This window comes from Acanthopagrus latus, chromosome 12 (assembly GCF_904848185.1).
Source record: "Acanthopagrus latus isolate v.2019 chromosome 12, fAcaLat1.1, whole genome shotgun sequence".
NCBI classification, from domain to species: Eukaryota; Metazoa; Chordata; class Actinopteri; order Spariformes; family Sparidae; genus Acanthopagrus; species Acanthopagrus latus.
In genome coordinates, this window is record NC_051050.1 from 596,218 (window position 1) to 617,037 (window position 20,820).

Here is a 20,820-nt window from a genome sequence, read left to right on the forward strand (position 1 = left end):
GTGCCTCTGTGCTGTCTGTCAGTCCTGCATTTTCCAGCCACTGGCAGGATTTCTTGATATCAGCCACTTCTTCTATCTGACGGTGGTACATGCCATGTAGGGGCTTGTTCCTCTAGGTTGTCTGCTCCTCCTCCTCTGCACTCTCATCAGGGTTCTGCTGCCTGAGACAGTCACTTAGCAGTTCATCCTTCAGGGCCATTTTTTCGATGTATTCTCAAATTTCCGATGTTTCATTCTGGACCGTGGCCTTGACACTCACTAGCCCTCGGCCTCCCTCTTTCTGCTTAGTGTACAGCCTCAGGGTGTTGGACTTGGGGTGGAACCCTCCGTGCATGGTGAGGAGCTTTCTAGTCTTGAGATCTGTGGCTTCTATCTTCTCCTTTGGCCAGCTTATGATACCAGCGGGGTATCTGATGACTGGTAGTGCGTACATGTTGATGGCTCGGACCTTGTTCTTACCATTCAGCTGACTTTTCAGGACCTGCGTTACTCTCTGGAGGTATTTGGCTGTGGTTGACTTCCTTGTGGCCTCTTCATGGTTTCCATTAGCCTGTGGGATGCCAAGGTACTTGGAGCTGTCTTGGATATTACCTATGTTGCTCTCTGGTAGGTCAATCCCCTCTGTCCTGATCATCTTGCCTCTCTTTGAGACCATCCAGCCACACTTGTCCAGTCTGAATGACATCCCTATGTCATCGCTGTAGATCCTGGTGGTGTGGATCAGTGAGTCTATTTCTCGCTCACTCCTGGCATACAGCTTTATGTCATCCATGTAGAGCAGGTGGCTTATTGTTGCCCCACTATGGAATTGGCGCCCGTAGCCAGTCTTCGTGATGATCTGACTGAGGGGGTTAAGGCCTATGCAGAACAGCAGTGGTGATAGCGCATCTCCTTGGTATGTGCTACACTTGATGTTGACTTGGGCAATCGGCTTTGAATTGGCCTCTAGGGTTGTCTTCCACATTTCCATCGAGTTCTGGATGAAGGCCCTTAGGCTCCTATTGATCTTATACAGTTCCAGACATTCCAGTATCCATGTGTGCGGCATTGAGTCGTAGGCTTTCTTATAGTCAATCCAGGCAGTGCACAGGTTGGTCTGTCTCTTCTTACAGTCTCGGGCGACTGTTCTATCAACCAGTGGCTGGTGCTTGGCTTCTCTGGTGTTACTGCCAATTCCTTTCTGTGCCTCACTCATGTATTGAGCCACTTGCTTACTCATTTTTGCTGCAATGATGCCTGACAGGGCCTTCCATGTTGTGCAGAGACAGGTAATGTAGCCTATTTCTCATGAGTTTGCCCTGGTTCCTTAGCAACTGACGCAGACCTTGTTGACCCAGGCGACGTCTGAGCCTGTATTTCTGTGTTCAGTCATCCCTGAGGTAGGCCGGTATATCATGAGGGGTCTTGCCTAAGGACCCTTACTGGATGATGTTTTCGTCCTGACTGGGATTCATATTCATTCATATTCATATTCATTCACATATATGAATATATGAATATATATATATATATATATATATATATATATATATATATATATATATATATATATATATATATATATATATATATAGTTTATAAATAAACACTAATAAACACTAACAGTGGAACTTTGATTAATGTGCATTGATCACATGAGGCAACTGCAGCAGATGCAGTATTTGCACATATTTTCTTCAGGAAATGCAAATATTATAGTTTCTTTTATAATTTACCAGTTGACACAGCCTACACAAATGTGTCCAACTTGTCTTGTTCTTCTGACTGAAGGCTCATCAGACAGGAGGAGACGCATACCATTCCGGATCCCCCACAGCCTGGTGTTCCTTCCCAACAAACAGGAAGTTTGTGTGGCTGACAGGGAGAATGGACGTATCCAATGCTTCATAGCCGAAACTGGAGAGTTTGTAAAAGAAGTAAAGAAAGAGGAGTTTGAAGGGGAAGTGTTTGCCATCACCTACAGCCCTGCTGGAAGTGAGTTTCGCCATTATAATGTCAAACTATCCCTGCAGAACAGTTTTAACATCATGTTTTAGTCTGCCAATAAGTACATTTTACATTATTTTTCTTTTCTGTCTCACTTCGTTTTTGGTTATAGGGGCACCTCAGCAATTTTGCACATAGTTTTCAATGTTAGGACTTAGCCTGTGAAAAGTAGTTGTGAAAAGTTTTGAAAGAATTTGTTTAGCCTGAGAAAATAACTCTGATGATGTCATGATACTGTCATGACATTATCCTGGCTTGGGTTCCGACACAATTTGTAACAAAACCCATGTTATAAACTGGAGCGATCACATTCTGTTGAATTGCATTATTGACAATTTTCCACTTTATTACTTTATTACTTTATTTATTATTGTGACCAATAATAAACTGTAAAAAGTCAGGGAATGCTTACCAGGAAAATCTTTTAACAATTATTTGTGTAATTGTGTGTGTGTGTGTGTGTGTGTGTGTGTGTGTGTGTGTGAAGATGGCTTGATCTTTGCAGTAAATGGGGACTCTCCATATTACTCAGCTCCGCTCAGAGGTTTTGTAATAGATTATTTAACCAAGGATATTTTGGATACTTTCAACCCAGAGAAAAAGGTAAACTCAGACACAGATGCTCTCTCTTTTTCTCACCCATTTTTCTGTACACTACACGCAAACACTGGTGTTTATCATTTTTGTGCATGGATGACTTGTAACAAATGCCCCCAGCTGGAGTTGAACCACAATGTTGCAAACCATTATATACTTCTTAGACCAGGTTCCCACCAGCATACCACTCGATTCATTATCTAAGTATATCCACCTATCATTTGCAGGGTCACAGGGTGCTGAAGCCCCTCTCAGCAGACACTGGGATGAGAGGCAGGGTATACCATTTGACAAGTTGCCAGCAGGCACATCTCTTACATATCTCTGGTGTATGTGCGTCAGATGACACAACAGATACAAGGTTATCATTTTAACAGTTAGGGTTTACTTTCTTTAGTAATATTTCATTTTTAAACCCCAGCCACTTGTCACACATACAGCTTGAATGGTTCGATAACCTATGCAAAAACAAGACATAACTCTTCGGGCCTGTTTTTGCAGTTGCACAATGGTCATTTGAAATGAGCACTAATAATGAATTACAATGGAGGTCACTGCTGCAGTGAGGCTATAAACAGGAGTCAAGATTAATCTACTTTTAAATCCAAGAGCAATAAACTAATCTCTGAGCTCTCCTACTTTCTGTAAACAACTTCAGATAAGAGCAGTATCTGATGTGACTCTGGGTGTTTATCTTCTAGAGGGTCTGGCTCTGCACCCAGATCTCTATATGTTTCTGAGCATCTGCATTGTATATGCCCTGCTGTTTCGTTAAGGTCTGTTTTAAACTTGATAAATTTAGGATCAGATTTGGCACACACTCCTTCAGCCTGGACCATATCACACTTTAATGTGATATCAGTGAGCATATGGTGTGAGCACCACCATTGTTTCTTTGTTCTCTCCTGTCAAAGAAACATTTGGTGAGCCACAATATTGCACCTGGGTGCAACCCTTCGATCGGCCATTTTGTAGTCCCCTTTGATCAGCCATTTTGTTTGTAGTCTGTCTTTGTCCATGCAATGGACGCCTGGCACCATTTTGCTTTTGTTCTTCCAGCCACACACTCACACTCACACACACACACACACACACACACACACACTTCTATACAGTACATGTTGCCAACCTCTACTGTGTTAAGGACTCTGAAATCCTTCAGCCATTACAGCTGTTATGGTAAATTTGGTTGTAGTTATTAACTAAACCATTAATCAGTTACAAACTGACAATTTAGTACCTTTTTATGAGACTAATTTGGTGAATTGGTTATCTTTTCTCTTCTTCAAGGGTAGTGCCCTAAGGTGATCTGATATAAATTGGAACTTATTATTTATCATAATTAAGAGTTATCGCTGATCATCATTAGTCATTAGTTACAACCAAATTTAACCCAAAATCAGTGTTGCATAAAGCACTACAAGTTATTTGTACCCAGACAATTGTGAATCATTGATAACAGTATTTTTGGATGATGGTGAATGATGTTTCGTGATCAGTTCTTTTAAATTGAGCCCTATTTTATTTTATTTTCAGGAATTTAAAATGCCTCATGACATAGCTGTAACCAAGGATGGCAGCGTCTTTGTTGGGGATGCAGGCAACAAATCAGTCTTCAAGTTTACCACTGAGAGTAAGCTATGATGAAGATTCAGTTTAAAATGTGCTCATGTTCAGAACCATGTCAGCTAATATGTTGTGTGTTCATTCTGATTCACTCTTTTCTTCAAGATATTGGTGACAATGCAGAAATCTTTATGGCTGTGTCTTTGCAAATTAATTCTCTATCTAATTAGAGAGTAATTTAAGTGTACTGTTTGTTGAACCTGTGTCCACCACTTCATTTTTTCTTTCATCTTAATTTTCCAGAGTTGCATCATTCTGTCAAGAAAGGTGGAATTGAGGTTCAAGAACTAGAAGGTATGTATTGTTGAGTTTTACACTTCCAAACTAGATATTCATCATGATACTTCATGAAATGGCCATTGCTGTTGATGTTGCTATGTGCCTACACAACAAAGTAGCACACACTAGTGGCTAGATGCAACACCATTCAGTCCCCATTAGCACAACCTGGCTACTGTACCCTGACCATTTCTTCTGTCAATTGGTGCATCCAGTGTGTTCTGGAATGATGCAACACAGCTGATGTTTGTTGCATTCACAGTGTCAACTGTTTGATAGTGTCTGGTAATTTCATCCTCATTGCAGTGTGCATGGTACATAGGTAGGAGGTTTAGTCAAAAGAGGCAGTGCAAAGCTGGTTGTTGTTACTGTAGTTGCTGAAGACATCTCAACCTGTCTGAGCTCCAATAGGGCAGCAGTCTGAACAAGGTAATTAGGTAATTATTTGTAATTATGCAACACAGGGTTGCATAACAAAAGTTTAAAGTTTTAGCATTGTTCCTTCTTACAACACAGATGTAGAAAGTTCTGTATATGTAGTTGCTTATATACATAAACACTTACACACCAAGAAATAATACTTTGTCAGTTTTATGAATTTGCACCTTGGTGAGTGTAAACAGCAGCTGACTACTGCATTTGTATGCACCACCACTGCCGTGTTCACACTTTTGCAATACCCTGGAGTAATCATATAAAAGACACTGGGGCTGACAGCAGTCCACAAGTCTGAGAAACAAGGCACTCCAAATTAGATAGTCTCTCAGCATGGGCACTGATTCTGTTGTGAAATAAAAAAACATGTAGTGGAAACCCTGTTAATCAGAGAGAGAGAGAGAGAGATAGAGAGAGAGATAGATAGATAGATAGATAGATAGATACTTTATTGATCCCGGAGGAAATTCAAGCATCCAGTAGCAATAACAAACATTGAACATACATGCAATGTCAAAGAAACAGTAGAAATAAAAATGTTTTGTACAACTGTAGTAAAAATGAGGAATAAAAATGTTTTGTACAACTGTAACTATTTACATAAAGTGACTATAGAAGTTTAAGTGTTTTATACATTTAATACCTCTATGAGCTATATTAAAAATATAAATTGATATTAAAAATATAAAGTGACATAGAGGTAAAGAGTATTAAGGGGACAGGGGACGTGTACAATTAAATTAAATTGGGCTATAAAAGATGAGTGCTTTTGAGTGCATTTGTCCATTGTCTATTGTGCTTCCTGACATCACTGCGAGCTGTTGTACAGCCTGATGGCCAGGGGGATGAAAGAGTTATTGTGTCTGTTGGTGGAGCAGGATTGAGACAGCAGTCTGCCACTGAACACGCTCCTCTGCCTGCTGAAGGTGTTGTGCAGAGGGTGGTGGGTGTTGTCCAGTACAGACAGCAGTTTGTCCAGGGTCCTTCACTCTGCCACAGTCACCAGAGAGTCCAGCTCTGTGCCCACCACTGAGCCAGCTCTCCTCACCAGTCTGTCTAGTCGGGCAGCGTCCCTCTTCTTGCTGCTTCCTCCCCAGCAAACCACAGCCTAGAAGAGGACGCTGGCCACCACAGACTGGTAAAACATCTGCAGCAGTTTTTTGCATATGTCGAAGGACCCCAGCCTTCTCAGGAAGTACAGACAGCTCTGTCCTTTCCTGTGTACAGCGTCCATGTTTGCTGTCCAGTCCAACCTGTCATCCAGCTGCAGCCCCAGATATCTGTAGGTCCTGACCACCTCCACATCGACCCCCTCGATGGACACAGGTTGGAGCTGTGGTTTCTTCCTTCTGAAGTCCACAACCATCTCCTTGGTCTTGGAGGTGTTCAGCTGTAGGCGGTTGGACCTGCACCACTCCACAAAGCCCTCAATCAGGCTCCTGTACTCCCCCTCCTGTCCATCCTTGATACAGCCCACTATTGCAGTGTCATCTGAGTATTTCTGCATGTGGCAGAGCTCCCAGTTGTACTGGAAGTCAGATGTGTACAAGGTGAAGAGGACGGGAGAGAGCACAGTCCCCTGTGGTGCTCCGGTGCTGATCATGATATTCTCTCTTTGCAGAAATGGATATGTTTGTCCAAACTAAGGCAATGCCAGAACATAAAAAGACAGCAGCCATCCAAGAGAAGCAAAGTGTGCCTCAGCAGCCTCAACCACAGGTGGAAGCAGAAGAGAAGAAGAGCAATAGTGCAGCAAAGCCAATCAGAGAGCAGGGTGTTCTCCCAGCCATTATCACCACCCTGCTGCTTATTCCTCTGCTGTTAGTCATCACCGTGGGAGTCTTTATCTGCTGGAAGAAAAACAGTAAGTATGACAACAGGAGCTGTGCACATAAGGTTTATAGGATAAGTTCACATTGTTTCAAATCAGTTTTAATACACTACTCACATGTCTATTCAAAGGGATATGATCATGCATGGTTCATCTTGTGAAACGTGTCCACAAAAAGATCCCTTCCTGAAAAAGTTTAAATGTAAAAGATGGGGGATGAGATCCCAGTCCTTGTTCTGTGCAAAATCTGTTCAGTTTAAGATCATATGACTAAGTATCTTCCAGACATGATCTTTTTTTGAGAAATGCTCTCTCTGTGCCTCCTACAGCGAGGTAGTTACATTAGTTAGTACAGTTACACACTTACTAAAAAAACAAACTTTGGAAGATACACGCTTGCCTAGGTAGTAGGGGATCTCCTCAGGGCCTGAAATGACAGAAGTGACTACTGTTACCAATAACACAACCTGGCTTACCTGTACATATGGGCCTGTGAGTATCAGCTGACGAGAGCACCAGTTGTTGTTTACATTGTGATTGAGTTGAGAGTCAGCACAGTTCTCTGATAAACTGACTGAAAGCGCTGCAATGTGCACAGTTACTTCTTATGTGAAAGCATGGCTGTGGTAGATGAACTAGCTAACCACCTGCCTCTTAAAAGAATGCATCTTATTATAAAGCAAGGAATCTCTGTCTGTCTGTATGTATGTATGTTCCTCACATATCTTGATATCCGCTCATCCAAAAACAGAGAAAGAAACCAGAAGATCGTTGTAATAATGATAATGTGTATGCAAAGTTAGAGCATCTTTCTGCGTTGGCATTAGCATATTCATGTTTCAGTATTAGAGTTTTGATAATACTACGCAATCAGAGTGCAGTGTGGAGTAGTTGGAGTCCATGAGAAAGCTGCTATCAGCAAAACCAGAGGCCAACCAGTCCAACATGCATATTTTGAATGGGCACTGCACTGGTAAGATTAAAATATTAAAGTTAGCGGGGCACCATTTAGCTCAGTTGATAGAGCAGGTGTCTCGTGTACAGAGGCTGCAGTACATGCTGCAGCAGCTTTGGGTTTGAGTCCCGGCCTTGGGCCGCTTGCTGCGTGTCACTCCTCCTCTCTCTTACCCTGTTTCCTGTTATCTCTTTAGCTGTTCTATGAATAAAGCGTCAAAGGACAAATCTTCTCAAGTAAGAGTTAAAGTATAAGCACTAAAATTGTTTTGGAAGGTAAGATTTTCCACCAAATTACAAGTAACAGAGTAAATGTGATTCTTTATTATCCACCTCTGCTGCTGACCAGTTTGTTGTGAAAGGTGTAAAGTGTGTGTTAAGCATGTCAGGGGGATTTATTTCAAATTTTAGTCATATTGTTCAGTACTCAATGACCAAAAGCTCAAAAACAGAGTTGATTTTTTTGCACTTGCTGTTAATGTTTGTGATGCAGGGGTTAGGCCTATCTTTCCGAGAAAGAATGTGAAAGGCCAGCGGCATGCTATTTCTACAATCATATTAAACTACTGAGAAAGGCAGTAGCCTTGGTGTTGGCCATGGGACAACTTGGGGTTCATGTCAGCAGTGGTAACAAAGCATTTTCAGAACACACTCCATTAGCTTTCCACGCGAAGTGAGTAATATTATAGAATCTGACGCATAGAATTCTGAGACAATCTGAAGTAAATGTGATAAGACTGTGGTAAAACATCCTCTAATACCTAAGTTGGGTTGATACAATTACAAGATAATTCCAGCTCAATAAATTAATATGACTTGTTTGCAAAACCATCCTTTATACTGTAAAAAAAAGTCTAATGGAATGCTACAAAGAGAAAACACTGCTTTGCTGCTCTGGTCAGCCTTAGCTAAATATTGCTGAATTTTGTTTGTTTGCAGATCGATGTGAGGTGAAAACTGAACCCAGCTCTGTGGGGGGGATCTTGGGGAAAATAAGAGGTAAGTCATATGACATTAAAATGATATAATATATAATGTGTTCCCTGCTTTTAACCCACTGTATCCTGACTTTGATCTGAGCAGTTAAAATTGACTTTAAAAGGACTTTTTTATGCCATTGCACGAGCAACAGTGGTGATGTGGCTTTTATGTTTTCGGGCTGTTTGTCTGTCAAACTCTAGGTTTTAATTGTAATATACTCTAAAGGGGCTTTGTTGAACTTCTTTGTTGTGCTGGAAGTGGGTCATTAGTTTATGTTAAGAGACCCAATCTCTAAACTAACGTTAGCTACTGTTGTTCTCTATTAGTGAGCAAAACGACACACTGCAACGAAGCACTGAGAATTTTTAAGAAGTCAGATCCTTCAAAACAAGTCCTTCATGAAGAACTTCACAGTCCAACGTTTTGGTACACGTGTGCATTGGTACAACACAAAAAAGCAGAAGAAAAAAGACAAATTTGACATCATTTTACACAAAAGTCCAAAAATCGACTGGACAAAATCCTTGACACCTTATTAGAACTGTGGTTTTTAAAGTTCCTTTGTCAACTGTGCGCAATATAATCAAGAAGTTTAAAAAACCATGGGACTGTGGAAAATCTCCCTGGAAGTGGACAGAAGAGACAGAAATTGATGAAAGAATGGAACGCAGGATAGTTCGGATGGTGGATAAACAACCTCAATCAACTTCCACTCAAGTTCAGGCTGTCCTGCAGACTCAGGATGCAATGGTGTCAGCTCGAACTATAGATCGTCATCTGAATGAGATGAAACGCTATGGCAGGAGACTGAAGAGAACCCCACTTCTGACACAGAAGCATAAAAAACACAGACTGCAGTTTGCAAGAACATACCTGAGTAAGTCTCAGTCCTTCTGGGAGAATGGTTTATGGACAGATGAGACTAAGGTAGAGCTTTTTAGCAAAGCTCGTCATTCTACTTTTTACAGAAAATGGAATGAGGCCTACAAAGAAGAGAACACCGTACCTACAGTCAAATATGGTGGAGGTTCAAAGATGTTTTGGGGTTGTTTTGCTGCCTCTGGCACTGGATGCATTGATTGTGTGCAAGGAAACATGAAATCTGTAGACTATCAAAATTACATGGCCTGTAATGTGTTCCAGCAGGACAATATCCCAAAACATACCTCACAAAGCACCCAGAAATAGTTGGAGACAAAGCGCTGTGGTCAGCAATGAGTCCGGATCTAAATCCCATAGAACACCTATGGAAAGATTTCAAAATTGCTGTTGCAAGAGGGCACCCTTCAAATCTGAGAGACCTGGAGCAGTTTGCAAAAGAAGAGTGGTGCAAAATTCCAGTTGAGAGGTGTAGGAAACTTGTTGATGGTTAAAGGAAGCGATTGGTTTCAGTCATATTCTCCGAAGGGTGTGCAACCAAATATTAAATTGAGGGTGCCAATGATTTTGTCCAACCCAATTTTTGAGTTTTGTGTAAAATGGTAAAATTATGTCAAATTTGGCTTTTTTCTTCTGCTTTTTTGTGTTGTCCCAATGCACTTTAAGGAAACAAACATGTGTATACCAAAACATTTGCAATTGCAACACTTTTCTGGGAGAAATGGTGCATTTTCTGGAAAATTTCCAGGGGTGCCAATACTTTCATCCGACTGTATATGGCCAATAGAAAAGTTATTTAAATTGTTGGATGCAGCCCTTGACTTCATAGTATACTTTGTTTTATCAGTACCAAAGTAGGTCAATTCATCTCTACATCTCTGACATAATTTTTATTCACCCTAGGGAGAAAACTGCATCTGAACATCGATAAGCAGTGCTGAAAAGTAACCAAGCTCACTTTCAGAATTAACAATAATTAGTAACAGCTGATGATGATTATCTTTGTAGCCTGTGGAAGAGATGGTCAGTGTCACCTAAAATAGAGAAGCTGCAACCTGAATGTACCCTGCATATACAGTGTTGTGCAAGGTATTGCCAAGATGTAATGTATTGCACATTACTAGTTACTTTCATTTGAAAGTAAGATGTCACTTTACAATATAACTGTTAGTGTGGAATAATGCATGTTTGTTCATTACTTTTACCAAATAGGCACAGAAGTACAACTAAGCATGACAATACAGACAAGGGTAATATTGTTTCATAGCTGCTAATCAAGTTTTATTCGGCAGCATCCACAGCACAGCACAAACAAACACACAGTTGAACTTCCAGATATTGTTTGTGGGCTGGTTTGTCACAGTTGCAGCACGTACTGACAGACTTCTGTGTTAATGTATCCTCACAGTTAAAGCCAGAGACGATATATGCTCCTCCTTGAACTGGCACCTTATCTTGGTGGAGGGGTTTCAGCACCTGAATGATTCTAGGAGCTATGTCTTGCGGGGCTTAATGCCCCTGGTAGCGTCTCCCAAGGCAAACAGGTCCTAGGTGACAGGTCAGGCTAAGATGGGTTCAAAAACCCCTAATGATAGACAGAATATCAAGGACACTTATGTCGCCTGGATTGGTGTCACCGGGGCCCCACCCTGGAGCCAGGCCTGGAGTTGGGGCTCGCAGGCGAGTGCCTGGTGGCCGGGTTTTTGCCCATGGGACCTGGCCGGGCGCAGCCCGAAGGAGCAACATGGGCCTGCCCTCCAGTGAGTTCACCACTCGCAGGAGGGTCCAGAAGGGGCAGATGTGGTGTGATTTGGGTGGCGGTTGTGGGGGCGACGGCGACGGCGACCCAATCCCCGGAGACCCAATCCCCGGAGACCCAATCCCCGGACGGTGACCCTAGCCATGGGGACATGGGATGTCACCTCACTGGGGGGGAAAGAGCCTGAGCTGGTGCGAGAGGTTGAGCAGTACCAGCTAGAGATAGTCGGGCTCGCCTCCATGCACAGTCTGGGCTCTGGAACCAAACTCCTTGAGAGAGGCTGGACTCTCTTCTATTCTTGATTTGCCCACGGTGAGAGGCGGCGAGCTGGTGTGGGCTTGCTTATAGCTCCTCAGCTCAGCCGCCATGTGTTGGAGTTTACCCCAGTGAACGAGAGGGTCGTTTCCCTGCGCCTTCGGGTCGGAGATAGGTCTCTCACTGTTGTCTCAGCTTATGGGACGAACAGTAGTGTAGAGTACCCGGCCTTCTTGGAGTCCCTGGGAGGGGCACTGGAGAGTGTTCCAACGGGGGACTCCCCGAACCCGATGGTGGACTCCGGAAGTAAGGGATGCTGTCAAGCTGAAGGAGTCCTATCGAGCCTGGTTGGCCGGGGGGACTCCTGAGGCAGCTGACGGGTACCGACAGGGCAAGCGAGTGGCAGCACGGGCAGTCGTGGAAGCAAAAACTTGGGTCTGGGAAAAGTTCGGAGAGGCCATGGAGGAGGACTGTCTGTCGATCTCGAAGAAATTCTGGCAAACCATCCGGCGCCTCAGGAGGGGGAAGCAGTCCTCCACCAACACTGTTTACAGTGGAGGTGAGGAGCTGTTGACCTCGACTCTGGATGTTGTGGGGCTGTCTTGGTTGACATGGTCTCTGCAACATCGCATGGCAGTTGGGGACAGTGCCTCTGGACTGGCAGACTGGGGTGGTGGGCCCCCTATTCAAAAAGGGGGACCGGAGGGTGTGTTCCAACTATCAGGGGATCACACTCCTCAGCCTCCCTGGGAAAATCTATTCCAGGGTACTGGAGAGGAGAATTCGGCCGATAGTCGAACCTCAGATTCAGGAGGAACAATGTGGTTTTCGTCTGGGCCACAGAACACTGGACCAGCTCCATACCCTCCGCAGGGTGCTCAGGGGTTCATGGGAGTTTGCCCAACCAGTCCACATGTGTTTTGTGGACTTGGAGAAAGCATTCGACCGTGTCCCGCGTGGCATTCTGTGGGAGGTGCTCCGGGAGTACGGGGTCGGAGGCCCTCTGTTAAGGGCTGTACGACGGCAGCAGGAGCTTGGTTCGCATTGCCGGCAGTAAGTCAGACCTGTTCCCGGTGCATGTTGGACTCCGGCAAGGCTGCCCTTTGTCACCGGTTCTGTTCATTATTTTTATGGACAGAATTTCTAGGCGCACCCACGGGCCGAAGGGGGTCTGGTTCGGGAGCCACAGGATTTCATCTCTGCTTTTCGTGGATGATGTTGTCTTGTTGGCTCCTTCGAGCCAGGACCTCCAGCATGTCCTGGGACAGTTTGCAGCCGAGTGTGAAGCGGCTGGGATAAGAGTTAGCACCTCCAAGTCCGAGGCCGTGGTTCTTGACCGGAAAAAGGTGGCTTGCCCCCTCCGGGTTGGGGGAGAGCTACTGCCTCAGGTTGAGGAGTTTAAGTATCTTGGGGTCTTGTTCACGAGTGAGAGAAGGATGGAGCATGAGATTGACATTTGGATTGGTGCAGCGGCCACAGTTATGAGGTCGTTGTATCGGTCTGTCGGGGTGAAGAGAGAGCTGAGTCGAAAGGCAAAGCTCTCGATTTACCGGTCAATCCACTTTCCTACCCTCACCTATGGTCATAAACTTTGGGCCATGACCGAAAGTATAAGATCCCGGATACAAGCGGCTGAAATGAGTTTCCTCCGCAGGGTGGTGGGGCACTCCCTTAGAGATAGGGTGAGGAGCTCTGTCACCCAGGAGGAGCTTGGAGTAGAGCCGCTGCTCCTCCACATTGAGAGGAGCCAGCTGAGGTGGCTCGGTGATCTGTTTCGGATGCCCCCGGGATGCCTCCCTCGGGAGGTGTTCCTGGCATGTCCCACCGGGAGGAGACCCCAAGGAAGACCCAGGACACGCTGGAGTGACTATGTCACCCAGCTGGCCTGGGAATGCCTTGGCATCCTCCCGGAAGAGCTGGAGGAAGTGTCTGGGGCAAGGGAAGTCTGGGTGTCCCTGCTCAGGTAGCTGCCCCCGCAACCCGGTCGGATAAGCAGATGAAAATGGATGCATGGATGGATGGATGGATGGATATATGCTGCGTAACTGTCTAATTCATTTAAATTCATGGTGACCATTTTACTTAGAGGCTACATAATAAACTTGCTTACAATATACATTTATGTATATAGTTTTGATAGTTAAGCTGGTAGTTAATCCTCATTATATATGCTTAAAAGTTGCTAAAATACTTATTTTTATATTACAAATAATTTTGTTTTCTTTTGTTTGATCAAGAAGAAGAAGAAAATATACTTTATACTCCTTTGCCTCATAAGTGCTAAAATTGCCACCTTGATAACATTTGCATCAAAATTTTGGCCAACTATGGTCTATTGCCTTCTGCGGCCACCATAGTGTCATGTACAAGTTTAGGAGGAGGCATGGTGTGCAGGGCATGTGAGTCTGAGTGAGATCAAAGTTTTTGTTTGCCGTTCATTACAAATCCAGTGATGGGCAGTGTTGTACAGCCTAATGAATGTTCTCCTCCATGGGGAAGATCTGGCCAATTCATGCATTCACATGCAATGGCTACTATGTATTAATCCCTCGCTTATATTACAGTGGGGTGGTGATGATGATGAAGATGAATTATATAGCCTTGACCTTTTAAATAACTGCTGAGCAGCCTTAGACACAGGAATGGGCAGGTCGGCAAAGGATCAGAGTGTGTAGTGAGTTTCCTTGGCTTCATAAAACAAAAACTGCACTTGATTATTGCATTTTTGTCCTTTTCTTCAATAAAGTCAAAGTAATGGCATTATGACCCTACAGACATTTTCAGATTTCACCAACATGAACAGAGGAGGTGGCCTGAGACATTACTTATCACCCACCTACATGGCAGTACTGAGTTCTCTTCCCAGATAACTTAACAATCATTCACATCTGCCCTAGCAACCCACATGACGGCCAGTTCTGAAACTCACAGCTGACATGTGTCCATAACGACTCTGTAAGGACACTAACACACAGAGCCTGCAGCTCCCCAAGTTAGTCAGAACTGAAGAAGCTTGATGAGACATGAAACTTCTTGAAGAAACTACAATACAGCATTTAGATTTACAATGACCTGGATGGCTGAGAACCTTCATCAGCAACATGATTCATGATTCTTCTTCCTCTTCTATTTTTCTGATGACGCACTGGCAGAAGTGGTGTGGTGTGGAATCATTCTTAATAAAAGCAGCCATAAACAGTTAATTACAGGTCGTAATATGTCACCGGACATAATGTCTGTAAATGATCACAGAAATCATTTTAGAAACACATTACATTCCACAACTGTAATGCAGTACTTTTGTAGCACGTTACCGCCAACATTGTCTATGAACCTGAATCTGTGTATTCAGCCCATCTCGGTCTCAAAGCCAAGTCACCTAGAATAGCCAAATAATGTTTCACATTCACACACAAATTTCCAGTTGCATATGCTGGCATTGTAGAGCCTGGCTGTCCCCAAAGTGGAGCGATGCTGCAACACAAGCATGCTGAGGTGCCAAAATACAGTAAAGAAAGGATCAGACTGGGGCCAGCTTTATCTGAGCCAATGAAGAGCCATTAAAATATCTTCTGATCAAACCAAATACTAATCCTCAGGATTATAAGGATTATACAAATAACCTATTATATATAATAAACTGCTACAAAATAATCAGTAAGAATGATAATAAGTAGTAATACTATTCCTTCCTATTTCATGGCCAAGTTGAATATCTAAGTCAAACAACCTACTCAAATGGTTGTGAAGGAAACATTTGCCTTCATAGATAATCATCTGACAACTGACATCTGATGTTTTCTCTCTGGCAAGGTAAAGCTGTGGGCAGTCTGAACTTGGGGAACTTCTTTGCATCCCATAAGGGGTACAGTCGTCAGGGCTTTGACCAGCTGAGTACTGAAGGCAGTGACCAGGAGAGGAACGACGAGGACAGCAGCGACTCCGAGAACGAGGAGTATTCTGCTGTGCCGCCTCCTCAATCCTCCTCTTAGACACTCTGGGACCAGCTGCCAACCTTCTGCTTACATTGCCAAGATGTATGTTATTCATCATGTATGTATCTGTTGCATTAGCTGCCAATCTTATTGTTTATATATTTGAACATGTATTGTATATAAAAATAATTTGTCAGGATTTTGACAATTTGGTGTCAGATTCAGCCCTGAAACACAAACAAATCTGCCAATGGGTTGTGTTCCTTTAATTACATCCGTGCAGCTTCCCTTGGTTCAGGGCTTTGAAACAAGGAACCCATTGCTGGATTTTTATTTTAATTTATAAGAAAATAAACCAAACCAACCATTCAGTAGAGGAATGGCAAATTTAGATTGGTAGTTAATTAACTCAGATGTGGTCAAATATTTCACAGTCAATTGATGTTTCTGTACATTTATATTCAAAGCAGCTTGAAGGGTTCAGTTTTAATGGTGGCACTATGACCAGCACAAGCAATGCTGCAACAGTTTGATATTTTCCTAATCATGTCATTCGCTCTGCCAAACTGTTTGCCTGGTGCAAAGGTGAGAGGACAGGTGCAAACAGGGGGAAGCAAAGAGAGAGACCTTGGTACTGAGTGTCTTGGTGTCAAGCTGAGAATAGACTTCTCAAAACCACTTCTGAACCAGAATCTTGATTGAGAAGTTGATTAAATCCATCCAGCCATCTGAAGGTAGCAAGACCTGTGTCATAAATCTGCCCCCTCTGATTGTGATGTACCAAAGCACAGTGCCAATAAGCATGGCAATTCCTATTCATCAGCTGTATTGTTGATTGTATTCTCACTGTCAAGGGGAAGACTCCAGGAATAATTGTTATCCTAAGCCACAACAGAAATAGTGCTTGACTATTTTTGGGGACTTTTTTCTGTCCTTTTTTTCTAATGCCCATAAGTGCAGTGCCCGATCAAAACATGCTGTTGGGCACAGATGATCTGGTTTACAGATCAAGTCCTGAACTGCTCACAGAGTGATCAGGGCTGACCCACTTTCAAACATATTTGATATTTCCAGTTACCAAACATAATGATTACAGAAGTTCTTTCAGAGCCAGACCATAACAACCAAAGAGAGAGACACCCCTTGAGGCTAATGTTAGCTAGCACGCTGCTGTTGACAGAAACTTGAAATCTCACCTCCACTTCTCACCGAAGAATAGAAAACCTTTGTTGACCGTGTTTCCTCACTCATCCAGACTCATTTTACCCTCTGTTTGTGTTTTTTTTTTACTGCAGTGTGTTCTACAGCAGGTAGTAACCACCACGCTCATCTCCATTTTATTTTAGTCTGCTTACCCATGAGATCATGTGAGAGATCACGTGTCCAGCTCAAGCCACGCCCCTGCTGCTGCACAGAGCTGTGTTTGCTGTTTATTCAAAATGCATTAATACTGAGCCTGTTGCATGTCCAAATTGAAACAAATCTCACCCTGCGCTTCCATAGCAACGAACCTGTCAAGTGTGAAGTGGACTGGATGAACGTTTTCAGTATGCGGGAAACAGACAGACAGATTCCTTGCTATATCTTTATATTCTTTGCACACCATCCATCTCTAGCTACAGATTTGTGGAGCAGTGTTCACATCATCCTGCTCTTGTATCTTTCAGATGATAGTATAATTTCCTGGGGGAAGCATTCGCAATTTGTTGAACGGTGTGACTGGCTGAGCGTGTATTAGTAATTGCTACACCTTCTATCTTCATCTTTCCCCAGCTCGTTAAGATGTCCCTAATTGATTCTGAGATAAGCTTAGGAACTTTTTTGACACTTTGGTTGGTCAGATGTAGTTGTATGCATGGTGGAATTGATATTATATTACATAAGTGTAGTCTGATAGCAAAGATGTGCTACTTTCTGTCTGCCTACATGCAGTTTTCATGCTGTTAAATGTGCTTGTGTGATCTTGAGAGATACAGAGTCCTTCAGAAGAACTGCCATTCTGTGCTGGTCACTGTGCTTGATCCATTTAAACAGAGCCCTGAAAACATCTGGTGAACAGCTGTTGCCAGCTGCCTGTTTATTCTACCGTTCAGTGTATCCTCTTCAGTCAGAACTGTTTTTGAACAGGGGTTGTATGGACATTTCGCTGCCTCAGTAAGACTTCAATTAAGCAAATTAGTTACAAAAATCTTGCAATTTTAGGGAGATTTCAAAAATAAATAGCTTCACAGCATTGATAAATTATACAGAATATACAGTTTAGCTTAAATGGGAAGGTGGTTCCTTCCTTGACTTACATTCAGTGACTATTCAATATTGTAAAGATACACACAAAGCATTATTTCAACATAATTATTTGGTCCATGTATCTTCAGTTGTAATTTTGTGCCTTTTACTTTTAGTGTGTTTTGCCTTCCTTCAGCAGCTGCCATTACGAAACATGATGAAACTGCTGCTGCTAGTAGAGCTTGTACTATGTTATTGTACTATGATCTCTCTTCCAAGTGAATCAAAATTGATAGTATCACTTATATATGTAATATTTATGTGCGTATGCATGTGTGTGTATGTGAGCAATGCCAGTTGGATATTGTTCAACAGCCAAGTCTCAAGCACTGTAACTTTATTCAATCAAACTCATTTACTTCAGATAATACAAATAAAGAGCATGAATTGAGAAAAGGTTGCTACGTACATCTTACACGTTGTAACTGAATGGAACTGCATTCCTCTACACATTTTAAGCTGTTTACTTACAAGTCATATACACTTTATAGTTTGCTCTCCATTCTTAGATGCATGCTGTACTCTTTTGGATTATTTGAGCAGTGAACCATATCGCTGTTTGCTCATGCTTGTGTGGGGTCACTGTATAAGCGTACTGCATCGCCAAATATTCTGTTAAGAAAAATTAGAATTAACATTTTTAGTCCAGATTCCAAACCTTATGCTTTTTATACTGTGTCACTCCTAACACTGCTTCTAATCCAGTACTCATATTATCCAACATCATAAAGTTTCTGGTCATTTGTGTCCTTGTATCAAAACTAATTAGGGAACTGGCTCAGTGAAATTTAGGCAGCATTAATGTCAATTTCTCAAAATCTAACATTCCTCAATTCATGCTCAGATTTTCTGTACTTGCACTGAGTACATTGCTTGAGATTTTACTTAAAATTAAAGATTATTAATTGATCACATTTGATTTGATCAGTTACTAATTAAGAGTAGAATGAATGGAAACTGAGAATGTGGTAGGGGAAATGTTCACTTAAACCTTAAGCACTGGTCATAGTTTGAAAATCAGAGTAAGACAGTCTGTAAAATCTGGTGGCAACAATGAAAGTTATGTGTAGTCCAAAATAACAAAAAGCTAACTCACAGAACACACCTCATAAAGGTACACAGACACTGAAGAAACACAAAGATGGTGTGATGGTGAGAGTATGTTTGTTTGGTTCTGTTGAATTCTGTATTCTCAGGTTTCATTTCATTTTCCTAATCTTACATTACCCATGTAATTCTGTCCTCCTATCTCCGACTTTCATTGGAAATTTTTTGTTTCTGTCTGTATCCTCAGTTTGCCATCAAGTTTAAATGAATGATATTCTTAATGGCATGCCTTTTGAAATGTATTTTTGATGTTGCCGTCACATGTGGGATATCCGGTATTTATTGTGACACACTGGTTTTGCTGCAAGAGTACTATTTTCAGTAACTATGTTATTTGTGTAATAAAGTGTCTGCAAAGCATCTAAGTGTCATGGAGTTTAATACCTCTTCAGTCAGAACTGTTTTTGAACAGGGGTTGTATGGACATTTCGCTGCCTCAGTAAGACTTCAATTAAGCAAATTAGTTACAAAATCTTGCAATTTTAGGGAGATTTCAAAAATGAATAGTTTCACAGCATTGATAAATTATACAGAATATACAGTTTAGCTTAAATGGGAAGGTGGTTCCTTCCTCGACTTACACTCAGTGACTATTCAGTATTGTAAAGATACGCACAAAGCATTATTTCAACACAGTTTAATACAACAGCCTGTTAATCCATGTACCCCTTATCTCAATTGATTTCCAATCCTCAGATGAAAATTTTTCATTTTACTTTTCAATGATTTAGTTCCTTAATCGTCTTACACAAAATATCATTTACAGAAAAAGTCTGTTTTCAAGTTATTATGTTTCTTGATATGGACAGCGGCTACAACACAGGAAATGGAAATACACAGTCTACTCTTTTATTGATTAGGCTATTTGTTTTAAAATATGCCTAAAAGCTTGTTTTACCTTTAATTTAATAGGAGTATTCCCATTGAAATTCTAGATCTTTTTTACAAGTGAGTCCTGGCCAGCACAGCCACCTAAGGAAAAAAGCAACAGACTTGAGCAGCTTATTACATCAAGACAGTGAATTGTTGACTCACAGGGGATGTGCATTCAGTGGGTAATAGAAAATAGACTTCATTTTATTTGATCATATATTTTCCTGAGCAGCTTGAAATTATGCTTCACCTGTTTTTACTTACCAGAAAAAGCCTACAGGCTGAAAATTGCATTGCAGTTATTATATAGTCACAGTGTTCTTTCTAAGATGACACAGACATGTTTTTAAGAGGACATTTGTGCACGAACATGCAGAGGCTTATAAGCCTAACTGAATGAGTGTAAAGAGAGAAAACATTTTGACTAACTGTGACTAAATCTAATATGCATTTTAGGTAAATCTAAAATAACTGTCAAAATGAACACTGCATTGAACACACCTAAATAGTACGGCTACGGCATTTGTTAAATTATCATGGCAAAGCATGGCCACTGAACAAACAAGCCTCACACTGACATCACCACTGGCTCATGAGATTAAACGTAGTAAGCTGCTTTACGTTGAGAATAGAAACAATAAGAAGTGGAGCAGTCTGCAGACAGTGTGGACATTCAGCAGCTGCTCATACATCGCCTGCCTGTATTCTTCATATCTGACACTTTAAAGGTTTGATAGCACTTGTCAGGACTCAGCACCAAAAGGTAAACAAACTGTTTATTTTTATTTTATTTATTTCCTGACAGCTTTGTCAGATTTATGTAAGGAAATGTACTTCTTCTCTTATTATTTGGAAATCATCCATTAAGTGTTTTTGTCTGAATTTTACTGATCAAACATTCATAAATGTTGTAATTACTGGACATCAAGATATTTTTCAGTTTGATCTATTTATAACCAGAAGTCATTCAGACAAAATGAATCTTTTGGACTAAGTGATTAATGAGGGATCTGTTTGATCTTCTAAACAGAGCAGGT

The 20,820-nt window shown here is 42.0% G+C and overlaps 1 protein-coding gene across 2 annotated transcripts in view; it reads left to right on the forward strand.

Moving 5' to 3' along the window:
* Positions 1 to 19,270, forward strand: part of pam (peptidylglycine alpha-amidating monooxygenase) — a 75,456-nt gene extending 56,186 nt beyond the window's left edge. Inside the window, exons 21-27 of one of the 2 annotated variants that reach the window (XM_037117743.1) lie at positions 1,771 to 1,974; positions 2,474 to 2,589; positions 4,120 to 4,216; positions 4,453 to 4,503; positions 6,545 to 6,787; positions 8,648 to 8,707; positions 15,396 to 19,270. In XM_037117743.1, the coding sequence (XP_036973638.1) occupies positions 1,771 to 1,974; positions 2,474 to 2,589; positions 4,120 to 4,216; positions 4,453 to 4,503; positions 6,545 to 6,787; positions 8,648 to 8,707; positions 15,396 to 15,574 (950 nt within the window). In that variant the 3' untranslated portion in view covers positions 15,575 to 19,270. The remainder of the gene's footprint in view (positions 1 to 1,770; positions 1,975 to 2,473; positions 2,590 to 4,119; positions 4,217 to 4,452; positions 4,504 to 6,544; positions 6,788 to 8,647; positions 8,708 to 15,395) is intronic. The other variant, XM_037117744.1, reaches the window with a different exon arrangement.
* Positions 19,271 to 20,820: the final 1,550 nt, after the last annotated feature.